At 44.9% G+C, this 14,825-nt stretch overlaps 1 protein-coding gene across 4 annotated transcripts in view; it reads right to left on the bottom strand.

Moving 5' to 3' along the window:
* Nucleotides 1-14,825, bottom strand: part of samd11 (sterile alpha motif domain containing 11) — a 73,395-nt gene that overhangs the window by 45,514 nt on the left and 13,056 nt on the right. For all 4 annotated transcript variants that reach the window (XM_072450140.1, XM_072450139.1, XM_072450137.1 and 1 more), the window contains exons 3-4: nt 11,574-11,749; nt 4,485-4,585 (exon numbers count right to left, since the gene is read on the bottom strand). In XM_072450140.1, the coding sequence (XP_072306241.1) occupies nt 4,485-4,585; nt 11,574-11,749 (277 nt within the window). The remainder of the gene's footprint in view (nt 1-4,484; nt 4,586-11,573; nt 11,750-14,825) is intronic.

Below are 14,825 nucleotides of genomic sequence, written 5' to 3'. Positions count from 1 at the left end.
CTGACACTCTCTTATCACATTCTGACGCTCTCTCATGACCTTCTGACGCTCTCTCATCACATTCTGACGCTCTCTCATGACCTTCTGACGCTCTCTCATCACATTCTGACACTCTCTCATCACATTCTGACGCTCTCTCATCACATTCTGACGCTCTCTCATGACCTTCTGACGCTCTCTCATCACATTCTGACGCTCTCTCATCACATTCTGACGCTTTCTCATCACATTCTGACGCTCTCTCATCACATTCTGACGCTCTCTCATCACATTCTGACGCTTTCTCATGACATTCTGACGCTCTCTCATGACCTTCTGACGCTCTCTCATCACATTCTGACGCTCTCTCATCACATTCTGACACTCTCTCATCACATTCTGACGCTCTCTCATTACATTCTGACGCTCTCTCATGACCTTCTGACGCTCTCTCATGACATTCTGACGCTCTCTCATCACATTCTGACACTCTCTCATCACATTCTGACACTCTCTCATCACATTCTGACACTCTCTCATCACATTCTGACGCTCTCTCATCACATTCTGATGCTCTCTCATCACATTCTGACGCTCTCTCATGACCTTCTGACGCTCTCTCATGACCTTCTGACACTCTCTCATGACCTTTTGACGCTCTCTCATCACATTCTGACGCTCTCTCATCACATTCTGACGCTCTCTCATCACATTCTGACGCTCTCTCATCACATTCTGACGCTCTCTCATGACCTTCTGACGCTCTCTCATCACATTCTGACGCTCTCTCATCACATTCTGACACTCTCTCATCACATTCTGACGCTTTCTCATCACATTCTGACGCTCTCTCATGACCTTCTGACGCTCTCTCATCACATTCTGACGCTCTCTCATCACATTCTGACACTCTCTCATCACATTCTGACGCTCTCTCATTACATTCTGACGCTCTCTCATCACATTCTGACGCTCTCTCATGACATTCTGACGCTCTCTCATGACCTTCTGACGCTCTCTCATGACCTTCTGACGCTCTCTCATCACATTCTGACGCTCTCTCATCACATTCTGACGCTCTCTCATAACCTTCTGACGCTCTCTCATCACATTCTGACGCTCTCTCATGACATTCTGAAGCTCTCTCATGACCTTCTGACGCTCTCTCATCACATTCTGACGCTCTCTCATGACATTCTGACGCTCTCTCATGACCTTCTGACGCTCTCTCATCACATTCTGACGCTCTCTCATCACATTCTGACGCTCTCTCATGACCTTCTGACGCTCTCTCATCACATTCTGACGCTCTCTCATCACATTCTGACGCTCTCTCATGACCTTCTGACGCTCTCTCATCACATTCTGACGCTCTCTCATCACATTCTGACGCTCTCTCATGACCTTCTGACGCTCTCTCATCACATTCTGACGCTCTCTCATGACCTTCTGACGCTCTCTCATCACATTCTGACGCTTTCTCATCACATTCTGACGCTCTCTCATGACCTTCTGACGCTCTCTCATCACATTCTGACGCTCTCTCATCACATTCTGACACTCTCTCATCACATTCTGACGCTCTCTCATCACATTCTGACGCTCTCTCATCACATTCTGACACTCTCTCATCACATTCTGACGCTCTCTCATGACCTTCTGACGCTCTCTCATGACCTTCTGACGCTCTCTCATGACCTTCTGACGCTCTCTCATCACATTCTGACGCTCTCTCATGACATTCTGACGCTCTCTCATGACCTTCTGACGCTCTCTCATCACATTCTGACGCTCTCTCATCACATTCTGACGCTCTCTCATCACATTCTGACGCTCTCTCATGACCTTCTGACGCTCTCTCATCACATTCTGACGCTCTCTCATGACATTCTGAAGCTCTCTCATGACCTTCTGACGCTCTCTCATGACCTTCTGACGCTCTCTCATCACATTCTGACACTCTCTCATCACATTCTGACGCTCTCTCATGACCTTCTGACGCTCTCTCATCACATTCTGACGCTCTCTCATCACATTCTGACGCTCTCTCATGACATTCTGACGCTCTCTCATGACCTTCTGACGCTCTCTCATGACCTTCTGACGCTCTCTCATCACATTCTGACGCTCTCTCATCACATTCTGACGCTCTCTCATGACCTTCTGACGCTCTCTCATCACATTCTGACGCTCTCTCATGACATTCTGACGCTCTCTCATGACCTTCTGACGCTCTCTCATCACATTCTGACGCTCTCTCATCACATTCTGACGCTCTCTCATGACCTTCTGACGCTCTCTCATCACATTCTGACGCTCTCTCATCACATTCTGACGCTCTCTCATGACATTCTGACGCTCTCTCATGACCTTCTGACGCTCTCTCATGACCTTCTGACGCTCTCTCATCACATTCTGACGCTCTCTCATCACATTCTGACGCTCTCTCATGACCTTCTGACGCTCTCTCATCACATTCTGACGCTCTCTCATGACATTCTGACGCTCTCTCATGACCTTCTGACGCTCTCTCATCACATTCTGACACTCTCATCACATTCTGACGCTCTCTCATGACCTTCTGACGCTCTCTCATCACATTCTGACGCTCTCTCATCACATTCTGACGCTCTCTCATCACATTCTGACGCTCTCTCATGGCTCTTCCCTGTTATAATGCTGAGTGTGTGAATAGGTGCGTTTCACTCGCAGACAGGTTTAGAGCTGATCGGATTGACTTGTTTGCAGACACCAGGACAGAGGCTAATACAGCATTTTAAATCTGCCTTTAATGCCCAAACTAAGAGCTTTTAGGAGTGGGCGTGTCCTCCCCTCTTCCATCCATCATCCGAATAACTAACAATCCACAATAGTTTCTATATAGTTATAATTGCAGTAGGGCTTGACATGATAATGCATTTTTAAGTTGCTTCAGAAAATATGACAAAAAATCACAATTAAAAAGTACTTTATGCTACAGTAACAAAAATCTTAACCGTATAATTCCCCACAAAACATATTTTAAACGTCATTACAAACATAAACTTCAACAAATTAAAATAAAAAGCAGAATTAAACACTTAAATCATTAGTTAGTATCTATAATGAGTCGTGTGTGACTGATATGACACTCTACAGTTCAAATAATGTCATATTAACACAACATACATTATAACTTTAGTCACTAGTGCAAAAGGCAAAGGTCCTGACCATGCCTCGCTCACATGGGTCAGGGATGGCCAAGGACGGGTCAAATGCAGAGCACACATTTCCCTACGCGGACAATAAAATGCGCCTTAACCTTAACTCTCTCGGGCCCTCGCCGGTCGTGTGAGTAACGCCCCGCACCCCCACCCGGTCCCGCCGTATGGACAATTAATCTCTTGTCCACAGATGATCACACAGAGGGGCTGCGGAGGTACCGGGTCTGGCCTCACAATGCCACTCGCTGTGCCTTCGGCTAATGGGATAAAAAGAGGGGCCATGTCGGGGCAAAAGGGGAAGCAATGGACCAGTTTAACACCAGATTGAGTCAGGAAATCTGGTGGAGGCCGTGTTTTTGTGAAGTCGTAGTGGTCGAAATGGTCAAAATTCCCTATAATTCCCAGTGTATACATGTGAAAGTGAATGCGTGGCCACTGCCAAAGGTATTTAATGAGTGAAAAGGTAAACAACATATGGCAAAATCCTTTTATTTCAACAGTTGCTTGGTTTGGTTTGACCTGTTCCTTTGCACCGGCATAAAGAGTATTCTGACATGTCACATTCTGAGGTCTGATACATTCCTGTATATTGATTTTGAGTTAAAACGGTGCATACATTGTTATGACAGGACACTGCTTATAGAATGGAGTCAAAATGCCAAAAGAGTGAATGAACTGAAAAGAGTACGGTACCCTAAGTATGCAAAGGTACCATCCTACATGACCCAACGCCCCGGCCACAGCCGTATATCCCCGGTCACTGCACAATATCCTCATGCGAGTTACTTGACAAATAGCCGTGATTAAACTCTGTCTGTGTTGTGTCTGTAAGCCAGCGGAAAGGCTCTTAGCTTAGCACACACGCCGGTTTCTTCTGCTCGCAACCAAATGGATTAATGGCAAACAAAGCTATTTATTCAGAGGTAATTTAAAACAGGGGCTTTAGCAAAAATCCTGGAGTGCAGCAGGAAATGTGGGAAGAACATTAAGTAATCAAGTTGAGAGCCACCATCAGGAATGCCTAATAAGCTTATGTTAAATTCTCCCAATCACACAAATTAGAGTGCATTAGATGGATAATGGAATAATTACATGAGTTACGAAGAGAGAGAAAAGGTGACGGGTTGAAAAAGAACAACAGACCAGACACAGGAGACAAAATGCAACTGCTTTTTATAACAACTCGGCAGCTAATTGTAGTTGGAAAGGGTTCACTGATAAGTACTGTAATTGCAGAACTTAATGACTAATATGGAACAAACTCACATAAAGTCTGGTGTTGGAGTTTGGAGTGTGTCCCACCTGTTTGTGCCGTGCTGCTGCGCTCCGACTGGCTCTCGGGCGTGCCGTGCTGCCTTGTGTGGTGCAAGTTAGAGATTATGGTGGAGAGATCGCTGTCCCGACTGCAAAAGACAACACAGAACAACGTCATTAGCATCCAAATCTGAGCTGAACATACACACAAAATATACACTAGTATTTGGATTCTACTGCACACTCTGTTCAGCTCTGCGCTGGTGGATAATGCACTTTGACAGACTCTGTATCCAGCACTTTTGGGTCTCATCCTGTATCATTATCCATATTAAGATGTATTAACCACAACTTATTCAAGCAGCTTAAAGACTCTTTACATGTCTGTGACAGCTGACTGTTCTGTTGGAGCAGGACTGGCCAAACTTCTTTTCACGAGGGCCGCATTTTGAATCTTGAGGGCCACAGACAACCCGACGATGAGCCTCCACAGCTTTAATGACTTTAAGACATTAATATTATTGTTGGTATAACATCAAAATGCTTGAATTTGTCCAATTTTAGAGTAAAAAGCACTTCTTTCGTTGTTTGGACCAACTTAGCAGGAAGCCAGAGGGCCAATAAAAGTTGTTCTGAGGGCCACATTTGGCCCCCGGGCCGTAGTTTGGACATGCCTGTGTTAGAGGAACACGGCTACAAGACCATTTGGCAAAGACCATCATTTCTGCTAAAAAAAATAAAGATGACAGGTTCAATTCTCGGGCTGGAAAACACAACCACTTTCTTAGTGTTGAAGATTATTGGATGTTATGGAAGTCCACGTGTCCAAAATGACGTGTCCATGGTCCGTAGCCTTTATCAGGACACTCACACAGTATTTCATGAAATGGGGAGAAGAGCAAGGGGGCATTCGGCAAATTGTAGGCACCGGGAGTCGATCTCACAACGCTGGTACTAGCGCTGAGCCTGAACCACTCCATCACCGGGCATCATCGTGTGTCCATATCGCCATTGGCCACAAAAAACATGGCCGCTCGCAAAAGGAAGGGCATCCGATGTAAAAAACTAAAATCTGCCGAAGGAACAGGCTAGTGGTTAGCTCCGGCGACCCGCGACAGAAAAGGGAGCGGCTGAATGACAAAAGGATGGAGGTGAAAAGCTTGTGAAAACAGTTGATTGTACAAAGTGTGAACACGACGCCGAGGTTTGACATCACGTCTTCCCATTGTCGTGTGTCCTCTTTATGGCGGCGGTGTGATCTCGGCAGGGGGTCTCGGTTATGACTGGGCCCGTGGAGTTTAAGGGACAGGGGTGCTGAGTGGTTCTGAGCTGCACCGCTGTGACGGGACACGCAGTTTGTGGCTGCTGGATTTGGGTTTTTACAGCCCCGTGATTACAGGCTGCTGCTGTAATGTCAGGCTGCCGGTCGCCAGGCTGTTTTCCACACGCCACCGAGGAGATGGAGGTTAAGAGCGGAGGGCTTAATGCAGGACCCGGTCACCTCTCAGTCAGAGGGAGGAGGAGACGTTGAGGACAAAACTGTCACCACGTCGGTCGCTATATATGTCCTTTTTGAAGTGTTTCTATTTTTGTGAGGTATTTAAATCAACTTCAACAGTATTTATTAACTGGATGTGTGGGGAAAAGACAAAAAGAAACCAATTTATAATCAATTTAAACGTTGTGCCAGTGTATGAACCGTATTATATTGTGTCTTATGAGTGTCATTTTATTTTAAGAAGATTTACGCATGAAAACTTTAAACAAAGGCAATGAAAAAAGTGCATCGCAGATATTGTATATGTTCACTATTGGCCAGCAGAGGCGCAATGAATGCCTTCACTTCCTCTTCCTCTTTTATTTTGATGGCACGTTTCCTCTCGTGCCGCGGTCTTAGCATTAGCATTAGCATTATTATTATTATTATTTAGACTTAATTCTTTAGACTTAATTCTTTAGACTTTATTCTTTAGACTTTACTCTTTCTGCCACAACTTGGGTATTTATTACCTGGATGTGTGGGGAAAAGACAAAGGGAAACCAAATTATAATCAATTTAAACGTTGTGCCAGTGTATGAACCGTATTATATTGAGTCTTATGAGTGTCATTTTAGATTAAGAAGATTTACGCATGAAAACTTGCGACACATTTGAGAGGTTTTCCTGATCCGGGCATAACTCGAACCCCAGACCGTGTCCCAAGTATCAAGAGCAGTCAATTCAATCCAAAAACGACGACAGAAATAGAATTATAGAACTGATTTTTGCTAAATAACCATTTCATACCCGTTCTTACTAAAAAATGTTTGTGGCAAATTGGTCGCAAAAGGCTTATTTCCCATTGACTTTTAAAGCACAAAACCCTGCAGACTTCCACATTCCCCCGTCATTCCTCCATCAGTGCATGTGGGGTTATTATCCAACGGCGTGGAGACCGCTTTAAGCTGCAAGGACATAGTTAGTGGGGTAATTAGACGCACTTTTCCTGAGCTGTCCCGCCTGGGTCCCGGCTAATGAGGGCTTGGTCCCACTGCTCCCACCTCTGCCCCCCCCCTCACCGCATCGGGCGCTATCTTTAGGAGGCGACGGCAAGGTCATATTATAGGCCTGACGACGGCGGGGGCGAGCGCGGGCGTCGTCTAAAACCCAGTCACCTGAGTCAGCGCTCCCTGAGGAGGATGCTAAGGCGGGGGTTACAGCGGGAAGGACGGCGCCGCGGGGAGAATGTCTGGGAGGCTTTGAGCGCTAAGAAGGACATGAGCCGGTCTTATCGTCCAGGTGCACGCCCGTCACCCTCATCTCATCCTCCGCTCGGCCCCTGCAGCGGTCAATACGGCCCCCAGCCCCCAGCACACACACACAGAGACACACGGAGACACACGGAGACACACAGAGACACACAGAGACACACAGAGACACACGGACACGGGCGCTGACCTGGATAGAGGCTAATACGTGCTTTAAGATACACAACGGGTCATGGATACTAGCAATAATAGAGAGATCACTCGGGAGGGTATTCAGCCAATCAATCTGTGGCATCGCCGATGTAACGTCTGCAGTCGAGCCGCTTTGTTTGAGAAGTCTTTTTCAGTGTGAAGAGGACGCTGTTGTCAGGTGGAGGTGGAAAATGTGGCAACGTTTGGATATCGAGCATGTCTTTTCGAGTAAAAAAAATCTACAAAAAGAGCTGAATAAGAATTAAAAAGTGACGTTGTAAACTTTCAAATTAAGGTGTAAAGGTGATATTTCTGCACTTTTGTGATTAATTTGACAGGATTTCACATTCATCTGACAGTATAACCTTGACTAATACATTAAAAGACTCCATAAATATATTCAGATATACATTTTTGTCAGTACCGCCCACCCCTGGTCTTATATGTCCATCATTATTTTACATTTTGTTAATTGTAAGCCTCAATGATGATATAAAATAACTTGGCCTCTCCATCGTGGCATTTCATTGTATTCAGCAGATTTTCAGCTGTTTCTGGACAATTTTGACCACTGTTTATAATTTGGGGTAATACATTTTGTAAAGAATCCACATGATGATGAGGGAAATCAATAATAACACGGTTAAAAGTTAATAAAATTTGATATTGATTGTATTAGATCTAAAAAGAGAAGAAAAACTGTATGAAAATGATGAAATATGAAATTGCCTCTACTTGATTTGTTGATTATGTGTCATTGTTAATATGCCTCTGCTGACCTGCACTTTCCCTCTGGCCTTTCCCAGGTCTGTTCCTCGTGTGCAAAATCCTCTTGCTGCTGAAAAACTGGCACAAAGTGGCATCTCCCAGTTGCCACGTCTCTGGCGCGGGAGGAGAGAGCGAGGAGACAGACCCAAACCTATCACACGAGCTGCAACATCTGGTGCTTAAAGGGCTTATGCTGTTCCCTCCTCCAGCCATGACCATGGAAGCCCACTCCAGCCGGCACATGTGGCCCGCAGCGGCTCTGACAAACACCAGCAGATTGTGGGCAATAGCCAGCAACTTCGACATAAGGTGGGATCAGGCCGTTCTTGGCAACATTTCTGATGCAAAGCCATAAAAAGAGTACAGTTTCAGACATAAAACTGAAAGTATTATTGATACAGTACTTATTATTGCAAACAACCAATTGCTATAAAATGGGACATGGGTCAGTGCAAGAAAACACATGACGTAATGAATAAGAGTTTCACTAGTGGTTCATCGAGGGTTCGAGTTTAGCCCTCGACATTTGTGCGTAATCCCTTTCTCTCGCTGCTGTCCGGTCAGATCAAGCGGGAAAAGAAATAATAAATCAATAAGCAGTAGTAAAAATAGTACAGATGCGCTTAATGGCCAACAATATGCCATGACAAATTAATAAAGTGTATATTAACGTAATTTAACCTTCAAAATAACACATTTTGTAAGGATGCATGAGAGATATAGATAAAAAATTAACATCTCGATAGTAATATCAATTTCAACAATGCATCAGGAAAGTGCTAAAATGTAAAATGTGTCGGCAAATGTCTTGGTTGAGGTTCAATTATGGCAAAAACCCATAAAAGAGCAGAAAGGTACCCTTTGTTTGGGAGATTACACATGATGTTTCTGTCTCTTTGTTGGTTTGAAAGAATTATAAAGGAAGTCAAATTGAATCGTTTCAAAATCCTACCAATAAACACATATATTATATTTATATTATATTATATTCAAACCATAATTAAAACTGCATAAAAGTGCATGACTTTCCATCTTCTGTAGATCATGCACTTTGACACTTGTAGAACGTGTATGTCTCACTGCTCGCCACGCCTTTAACGAATGAAACTGGTGTGATTGTGTTGTCATGGTAACTAGTGTAAATAAGACCACATTTTCTAGAAGTGAAAATCTCCTCCAGTAAACTATAAAAGCTCCTCTAATTACTGCTTTAGGGAAAGACTTTCCAGTAATGTCACAGTGTCCACGACCTTTACAAGCATCAACCAATGACACGGCGTTCAATAAAGCCACGGGACCAAAAGTCAAACAGTGTCAGGGCCGCTGTTTCTATATGTTGCATAACTATAACTATATAACTATCTACAACATTCTCACTTTGTTGAGGACTTTAAACTGTCAAAGCTTTTCGCAATAGTTCTCTTTATTTTAGTAAAGGTACATTTTTCACGAGGTTTTCAAGATCCAAAAGTGGCAGTGTAACAATTATCCAGAGACTGACTCAGCACCTTTCAATAAAACACTTGTTATCTGAAACCAAAGTGGGCTTTTCCCAGGAGTAACGCACTAAATCCTGAATTAGAGCTATCAAATATTGAGTCTGTGAGATGAAATCCATAAATCAGTGTTAAACATTGAGCCACGTAAAAACAATTAACTGCAAAAAGGTCAAAGCACCAAAGGGTTTCTCTGGAGAAGGGTTAGTTTTGGATAATTCTGTTCCAGATGAAGATCAAATGTTCAATTTTGGTCCTTGGTGTTTCAAGGCAGAAGAAGTGAGCGCTGAGGAGCATTCTGGGCTTCTCCCCAGGGCCTGGACACTGGTGGAGGTCCAGAAGGGCCAGGAGAACAAGGAGGATGCTGGGGTGGAGGTGGGGTGGAGGTGGGGTGGAGGTGGAGGTGGGATAGCTGGAGCGGCCGGGTGAGAAAGGTTTGAATAAGGCGAGCTGGGCTTTGAGCGAGTGTCTTGCCGCTGCATGGATGAGGAGGAGGATTGAGTGATGAAGCCTCAAGAAATGTTCCAGGCTTGAATTTTGTCCTCGGCTCCATTGAAAATGCTGCTTAGTGGACACATTGTGATAGCTCTAGATGACACATCACAAAAGGAAAGTGGTGTAGTGTGAATAAGCTGTTGTAAAAGCAGCCTGAGTGACAGATGACAGTGATCAGAGCCGGTGGCTGATGATGTGAGGACGACCAGTGCACCTCACACACATGTATACACAGCCTCTGTATTTTTCACATCCATTGGCCAAATCCAATTTGTTAAGACCCTTCTACGACTCACTTACGAAGCTGCAGTCAATGGAAATCACATTTTCGTGATTGGACATCCCATTATCTGGCTCATCCAGACTCGCAGAGAGGGCTAAAGCCCGGGACAGACTGGGGCTGCGGCTCCAGCGAGTCCGTCGCCTCTCAAAGGGTAAAAGCCTGACATATTAGTCATAAGTGTTCTTTAAATTCATTATCATCTTAACACGCCGGCGGCACAAGTGTCAGGGGGAGGGGAAGCCCTCTTAAACAAGGTTAGTGAATCCATTTAAAGCCTCGCAGTTGCCACGCTGTCCGCCGTGTCACACGCTCGTCTCGGAAATAAAAAAACATCTTCTGTAATGAGACTGAAAGCTGCTTATGATGCAAACGAGCACTGGCCTTAATAAATGAAGAGCATTATGTGAATCTGAATTTCACAAACCAAACAACATCCTTATTATTGTCCAATATAAATGTCATGATTAAATGCGCCTGTGTCTCGGTGGAGGAACATCTGCACGTGTCTTAATGAGAGTCTTAAAGAAGAAGAAGGTTTTGGTAAACACTAATCCAATTACACTAAAAAATCTTATGAATTATGTAACTAATGAGCACACACAAAACACTCTAACAATCCAGTTGTAACAATTAGTCCATCATTTAATGATTTGTACATAAAAATCCAGTTTAGCTTCAGAAATGTATCATTTTAAGCTGTTATTTTCTTTTATTTAGTCATGTATTTTTGACATTTGATACAAAATATGTTGAAATTGAAAGCACTTTTTTAATTGTACATTTCCAAACAAAGTTGTCCCAGAGCATGGCCCAACTTTGTCAGAGCAGATATACTGATCATAACAGACACAAACAACAGACTAATCAACACTTTGCAAGTCAAGTCCACATCTTTCATTAGGCAGCGCAAAGAAAGAATATTCAAACAGGCCCCTTTGTCCCAAACAAGCCTTTAACACCTCAGAATTACACCAAATCCCTTTATAAAGAGTAACGACAACTCATTTCTATCATTAGGCGATGGCTCAAAACAGAACGCGGGAAAGAGAGCGACGTGACAAGTGGAAGGCCAGGCTGACATTTCACAACACACATTACACACCCACATCATCACACGAGACTTGGCACAAAGCGGCGTTTGAGTTTGTGTCTCACCTTTTCCTCATGATACTAAAATGCATCTCGTCCTCTTGCTTGATGTGGGCGTGGTCCCCGCTGGCCCGCTCGCTGCCTTCGCTGTCGTCACTGCTGAAGATAGAGGCCAGCTCCTTCTTTGGCACCCGGTTCGGAGGGAGCGGGATGGTGCGCTTCTCCGCAAGACGCCCCCGGTTCTGCAGACAAAACAAGGCACGTTCCTGGTGAGGGCCCAAAGATGAAGAAGAGCTCCCAGTAAATACGGCAAGTGACTATAGTCTATACTCTTTATCATAGAATCAGTATGTAGTTCTGTCAAGTTATGTTGATGTTCCTAGGGCGGAGTTTAGAGCAGAGACAGAACCAATCACATAAACCCAGAAGTGACGCAAGAAACGCGACACGCTTAACCGGATGTTACGTAGCCTATGGCAACAAGGCGTGTTCCGCGTTATCCGTCCCCGAACGCAGAAAATGTCTCCTGAATCGCGACGACGCCCTTCGTATAACCGCATCTAACGCACGTTCATCACGGCGAGTAGAGCGGGTCACGGGTCACGAGCCGGGTCACGGGCCGGTCACGAGCCGGGTCACGAGCCGGGTCACGGGCCGGGTCACGGGCCGGGTCACGGGCCGGGTCACGGGCCGGGTCACGGGCCGGGTCACGAGCCAGGTCACGGGCCGGGTCACGAGCCAGGTCCGCCATCTTGAATGTTCTGGAACGGGGGGTGAAAAGCTACTTCCGTATCTCAGTGTGACGCGTTAAAACCTCCGCCTGGGATTGGTCGGTAAATGGATGACCGACAATTTCATTGGCTCTGACTCCGATTCCAGACCCTCGAACAGAATGTGGGCGGGGCTGGCAGGTCAGGCAACCATTTTATGCTAAACTTTCCTGTTTAATAAAAGCCTTCGGGCCAAAAGAATTCTTAGAAAAGTACGTCCGGTAATCGAGTCGACTTTGGCAGGAGGAGGGAGGGTTGCCGTTGGTAACACCACAGAACAGATACTGGAAATTGCTGATGATTAGGGACGGAACGAGACACATTTCTCACAAGACGAGACACGAGAACGAGACAACAATTTTACATCATAAATAATGAGTAAATTGTGTGGTTCTTCTCACAGTTTTTCTTTTCTTTTGTTCTGTTTCAAGCACGGAGACATCAACGCTTCCTTTGTATTTATCACTTACAGGTTATTTTATTGCTCATATCTAACATTCCACTCAAAAGACACATTTTTGACTGTGAGCCTTCCACAGAGCTGACTTGTAACTTGGCTTTGTGACGTATTCCGCTTATTTCTATGGAGTTAGAAAGGTTTAATGCCATTCTGTGAAACACTCCAGGCGAGGCAATAACATCTCTGTGGAGACCATAAGAAAAGTTACATAGTGTACCTTTAAAATGCTTTACTCAACATAATTTGCTGCACATTGGGACAAATATAGGGAACGATTCAATTATTTGTTTGGGTTTTTATTTTCGTTCTCTATGTCTTGTTCTGTTTGTATTAGAATAAAACCATTTTTAAAAATCCTTTCCTCAACATTACCACATTATTGGTTCAGGAAGTCACGCGGGACGACTTTCAATCCGACCTGGCGGACTCTGTTTTGGAAAAAAAACAGTCCGAGAAAGTCCAGCACAGAGACTGCGGCAGGAAAGGGAATAAAGATGAGAGGAACGCAGAGGAAGAGGAAGGAGAGAATGTCTGCAAACTCCGGGCTGAGGTACAGAGGGAACTGAGCAGAGCCGGCTTGTTTTTGCAGAAGGTGATAAAAATGTAAAAATGAAAGAGATTGTGCAGAGTCCAGACATGAGAGGCTGCACAGAGGCAGCGCAGCCCGATGTGGGACACCGGACCTGGGTTTAAAGTCTCTCTTTCTCCTGCCCACATCCTGGTTCTTATTCCCGGACGCCTCTGAGCCCTGCAGCTATCCCTCCACCACGCGCAGCTTGTCACCCCTCTCCTCCCCCCCCCTCCTCCTCCCCCCGTCCCGAGAGGCGCAGCAGCCTGAGTGGCAGGCGGGGGCAGGAGGAGGGATTTGGGGGCTCCTAGCCAAGAGGCAAACAGGTGCAGCCCCTCTGGAGTCTCTCAAATGGCAGACTTTAAAAAGAGTTTGGGGGGAGACAGAGGAAGATGAAAACACCCCTCAGGACGAACAGGCCACAGTTCTGCACAATTCTCTTCTAAAAGCTCGCCAGAAAAACACTTTTTTAATTCTTTCTTTCCTTTAAGAAGTTGTGTACAGCAGCAGCTGCATAACAGCGAATCAGTGACTTCTGCTTCAGTCATATTAAGTGATAACAAGGATCTCTAAAACAAGTTCTACAAGACAAAATATATGTTGCTCATGTCCAATGTTACAAGTATTATTATATTGAGTCTGATATGAAAAAAAAACGCAACATTTTCAATTTAATTTAATTTTTTCAATAAAAACATATATAACAAACACTAACAGGCATTAATCGTTGTCATCTAACACCAAAATAAAGTAAAATGTTCCTTTAAAGTCTAAAATCTGCTCCAAACCACATATTTTATTTAAGAGGATTTGCAGAAAACTTCAAGACCCAAGCAAATTATTGACAATTAGAAATGCCAGAATTTCATGTTGTTACACAGACATGAGCTTTTAGTGTTCTGTGCAGACAAACTGTGATAGTACACGAAGAGCAATAAAAGGTTATGACGATATCAGCTAAACCTCAGCTTTCTCCACATGTCCAACTGCTCCTTCATTCATAAAACACCCTCGTCACTCACACAAACCTCTTCATGAAACCCCTCCAGAGACTTCACTCTCCAACCAGACTCTGTACAATACAAGACAACACAATCCCACTGGTCGTAATAAACGTGGTGGCAGTGACTGTGAAGCTCGTGGCGGTGACATACCCAGCCCTTCGTCTCCATCTTACCCCTTTGAGATTCTCCCCCGGAAAAAGCCCCCGTGCTTTTCTCTGGTGGCACTGACGCAGAACCGGGGGTGAGCTCCCACTGCTTCCGGCAACACTTCCTTTGCACGAGGGAGGGCGCCGCCAAACAAAAACACGAAACCCCCGGCCCCGAGGAGCAGCGCTGAGAGGAAGGTCACCTGAGCGTTCACGGGTTACTGTGTGTGGTCAGGGGCTGCTCAGCCATGGAAAAAGTCACTCATAAAGGCCCCAAAAAAAAAGCACCTCTATGAATATCTCTGCCCACGCGTTCTGCTCGACACAGTGGGAGTGAAAAATAGACCTGTGTTTATTTGCACAGACTGTA

The sequence above is a fragment of the Eucyclogobius newberryi genome, unplaced genomic scaffold (assembly GCF_026437365.1).
Source record: "Eucyclogobius newberryi isolate DKJ021-1_F unplaced genomic scaffold, fEucNew1.0.hap1 SCAF_17, whole genome shotgun sequence".
NCBI classification, from domain to species: domain Eukaryota; kingdom Metazoa; phylum Chordata; class Actinopteri; order Gobiiformes; family Gobiidae; genus Eucyclogobius; species Eucyclogobius newberryi.
This window is presented reverse-complemented; position numbering and strand designations above follow the sequence as displayed.